The following is a 4,046-nucleotide window of genomic DNA, read 5'->3' on the forward strand; positions in this document are numbered from 1 at the left end:
GAAATGTAAAGATTGATTCAACTTGTGAATAAATTTAGAAGAAGAAACATTTTCTTGCATTTGTGCACAAAATTTTAAAATCAAACGATGATATGTGAACATAATGTGGTTACCATCATTGAAGATTATGTTTTTTTTCTTTCGTGACAACGCACGGGCCATTTTGCTAGTACCTATTTATACGATGCTACCGGTGCATCCAACACCCACTGATGCTTTTAAAAAAATTAAAAAATATATGACATGGGTAACACCAACTTCTAACATGTCACAAAAATTTGGAGCAAATTTCATAACGAAAGTTGAGAAGAAAAAACTGACAAAATAATCTGGCCTTTAAGGTTGGCCCATTATCACTATTGACAGCAATTTAGTCATTTTTTCTGGTGGCATGTTTCAAATTTTGATTTGAATTTTTATGATATACATATTTCTTTAGCTGTGACATCATATTTTCATGTCGTGACTATGTGCTAATTTATTTTCAGATTTTGTTAAATATCTTTACATTGTATTTTGTCGTCGAGTGCACCGGTAGCACCATGAAGATGGGTGGATACTTTCCCTTGCCTCTCCACCTGCAATCTGTAAATGTAACATCCAGTTCTTCTGAGGCAGCACGGGAGTCATTCCTCGCGGTGATTGTTTCTATTTTTTGTGGAGATGTCTTGAGGAGGATTTTAAGATTCGACACACGAAAGGAAAAGGCCATAAGAAACAAATTGGAAAGGCCGTGTTTATATGACTGAAATATCTGTTGCAAACAAGTGATAAGCGACTCACTGAGTTTCAGCTTAGGCAAAGTTTCTGAATTTCCTAAAACATTTCTGTGAAACGGCCAGCCAAAATTTTCATCCTCCACATGTCAAAAACACTCATCAGCCTCCACTGAAAGAAGGAAAACCGAGAGGATGACGACGACTCAGATGGCTGTCCCCGTCGAGCCCTCTGCAGGGGAACATTTTCACGTGCATAAATGCAGGTCAGAAAATTTCCCGCAGAAGGCCAGTGCTGCAGCACTACTGCGCAGCAGTAACACATTTGCGGCAGCAAATAATACTCGCCCATCCGGATCAGAGAAACCGGCGTCAGGCCGGGGACTGCGCCCACAGCAGAAAGAACCAACCAGCGGAATCTTTCTGCTCACGCCTTGTCTGATCTTTGTTAGCTTCATCGGTTTAAGCTCGCACTACGGTTGACGACATCGATCTCTATCCCTGATTTCGATCGAATTCGGATTTCTGTTAAGTGTGAGCTCAAGTAGGACGGGGTTTGCCGTATGGAGAGCGAGAATTCGTCTCGCAAGAGATGGTTGGAATCCTATGGAAGGCTGCTCGAGGAAGCCATGAACCCAAACGGCTAGCACTGCACTTATAGAGTACAAGAAACAAAACTCCCAACTCACCGTGACACAGCCAGACCAAATCATAATCCAATCCAATCCAATCCAATCCGCAGGAGACAGGCACAGGAATCCCCCGTCTTGTTTCACAAGGAGGAAGAACATTTCAAGAACACAAGACAAGAAGAGAGCAGCATTACTTATACAAGTCGTAGCATCAAGAATTTACAAATCAGCAGCAGCAGCAATCATCATCATCGGAATCACAATATCCTCCTGGAATCGCAGAACCCCCTCTCGCGGTAACAATCCATCCGTCCATCCAGCAATTAATCGCCCTTATTTTCCCGAGCCCAACGCCATCATGTCATCATCAATCTCCTCCCCCTCGGAGGCGAGGCGAGGCGATGAGTCAGACCCTCACCTCTCCATCTCGGCCTCGTCCTCGCCGGTGGCGGACGGCGGGGGAGGCGAGGATAGCTGCGCCGCAGCGAGCGCGTCGGCGAGCGCGCGCATGGCCTTGACCTGCATCTCCAGCGCGGCCACGTAGTCGGCCGTCTCCTCGAGCAGGTCGGGGGCCTGCAGCTTCCGGCAGCCCGGGACGAGCCGGCCCAGCACGCGGAGCCGGTCCTTCACCTTCTTCTCCTTGAGCACCGGTGGCTCGCCGGCGGCCGCGGCCTTGGACGCAGCGGCCGCGGCGCGCGCCTGCGGGCGGCGGTGGCGTCGGATCTTCCCGCCGGCCTTGACGAGCACGCGGCGGCGGCAGGACGCGGCGCCGGCCAGCAGGATGGCGCGGCTCCAGCGCGACTGTCCGCGCGCCGTGAGCGCCAGCGCGGAATCGGCGGCCGCCTTGACGGCGCGCGGCTGCGTGTGGTGCGCGGAGGACGCGGCGCCGGACCGCGTGGCCCGCAGCGCGTCCAGCAGGCGCCGGCCGTAGATCCTCTCCTGCGTGCCGCTGCGCCACTTGGTCTGCGGCGGTCCGGCGGCCCCCGGCGCGGCCCCGCCCGGTTTCCCCCGCCGCTTGGCCCCGCCCATCCGGACACCCGCCGCGGCCGACGACGACGAGGAAGACGACGACCCGCCTATAGAGATCATGGCCGCGCACCTGGATGGAGAAATCAATCGGCGGGTGGCGTGCGGAGGTGACTCAGCGGAGAGAGGTGGGTGGGAGAAAGGAGAAGATGGTGGTGGTGGTGGTGGTGGAGATGGTGGGAGTATGAAGAAGAAAGAGAAGGTGGAGGAGAGGAGAGGAGAGGAGAGATTAGCTTTCCGTCGCGGGGGTGGGCGTACTTATTTGCTGGTGCGGTGGTGGTGGTGGTGGTGATTAGCGACTGGATTAGACATTGGAGTAGTCCTAGTGCGGGTGTTGCCTGCTCGCTCCTTCCTTCCTTCGTCGCCGCGCCTTTGTTTGGTGTGGAATTTGGCGCTGTAGCGTGGCCTCCGCGCTGCTCGCTCGCTCGCTCGCTACGGTCGCTATTGATGAGTGCGCGCTTTCTTATTTTCACTTTTTTGCCGTGCTAGTATTAGTGTTTCCCAACGTTGTGGTTCATATTAAGCCCTTTTGATTTTACCTGAAAAAGGGCCTTTTTATCCGAAAGATGCGCCCTTTTTGATTTCGTGGTGTATATATTATTATTTTTTACCATAAACTTGGTCAAAGTTTATAGTTTTGACTTTAAGTAAATTCAGCGTGCCAAATAAACAAAAACAAAGGAGTATCGATCTTCGACCACTTTGTTAAAACCACGTGTCATCTCCATGCTAGCTATCAGCACTCAAGTCAGAGTCGTTGTTGAAGTCGGAATCACTAGTTGATTCATAATAATAGTGATGTCGTGAGTGTTGGGTTTTCTTGTTGCGAAAAATACTCGATCATTTAGTAATACGCAACCTTAGAGAAAATACAGCCAAATCCATGGAGCACCAAACCATGATTATAAGCACTCAAGCACGTCGAAGATGCTGTCGTCATGCCCCTTCCTTATGGGAGCGGGTCGAACCTTATTATAATAGACCATCGGAAAGTCCTCGTGCTAAGAGGACAAATAACCAACACACCGGCATATATCAATCATCGCCGACGATGAAAAGTGTAGATCAAAAGGGTCATTCCTGCAAAGACATCAACGAAATAAGGGTCAAACAAATCCAAATGGATCCGTCAGAGACGCGCCTCATCGTCTTCCGTCGGAGAGGGGACGGGACGGGGACGACATTACACTAAATCTGAGACACATTTGTTCTCTTGTCGTCCAGCCAAAAACACTGAAACTACCTAAAGCACTGATGCACTCCCTCAAGGGAGGGAGTCCGTTGTACCTCCAAGGCCCAAGGGCCATCTTAGGTGGGGTGGACGAACAGTGGTGCTGGCAGGGATGAAACCCTAAAATTTGTTGAGTCATTATGGAGAAAGAGAACAATTCATTACGTGGGTGTGTACATAACCTATGAGTGTTGAGTTACTTGTGTGCATGTTAATTTTTGTTCACACGTTTCTATCTAATGTATTTGTCTATTTTATCAACTTAATTTGAATGAGGTGAAATTTGCCTCCAAGTTTACGAAATATGCCTAGTTGATTGAGGATCTTTAAGTCACATTAAACCAAGCTTAGTCACAAAATTGACCTCGTGGTTCTTTGTTCTGCTTATTTTTATTCCTCATTTTGCATTTGAGATCCATAGGTTTTCAGTTAGGTTTGAAG

General features: G+C 49.4%; 1 protein-coding gene across 1 annotated transcript; it reads right to left on the reverse strand.

Moving 5' to 3' along the window:
* Positions 1-1,422: 1,422 nt before the first annotated feature.
* On the reverse strand, positions 1,423-2,982 carry LOC123439717 (transcription factor bHLH150-like). The gene has a single exon (XM_045116404.1). The coding sequence runs from the start codon at positions 2,435-2,437 to the stop codon at positions 1,763-1,765; it is 675 nt and encodes a 224-aa protein (XP_044972339.1). The 5' UTR covers positions 2,438-2,982; the 3' UTR covers positions 1,423-1,762.
* Between the last annotated feature and the right edge of the window lie 1,064 nt (positions 2,983-4,046).

The sequence above is a fragment of the Hordeum vulgare genome, chromosome 3H, assembly GCF_904849725.1.
Source record: "Hordeum vulgare subsp. vulgare chromosome 3H, MorexV3_pseudomolecules_assembly, whole genome shotgun sequence".
NCBI lineage: Eukaryota > Viridiplantae > Streptophyta > Magnoliopsida > Poales > Poaceae > Hordeum > Hordeum vulgare.

Bases quoted from the DNA above. Each gene is read 5' to 3' on its own strand.
- LOC123439717 (XM_045116404.1), bottom strand. From the start codon at position 2,437: ATGATCTCTATAGGCGGGTCGTCGTCTTCCTCGTCGTCGTCGGCCGCG.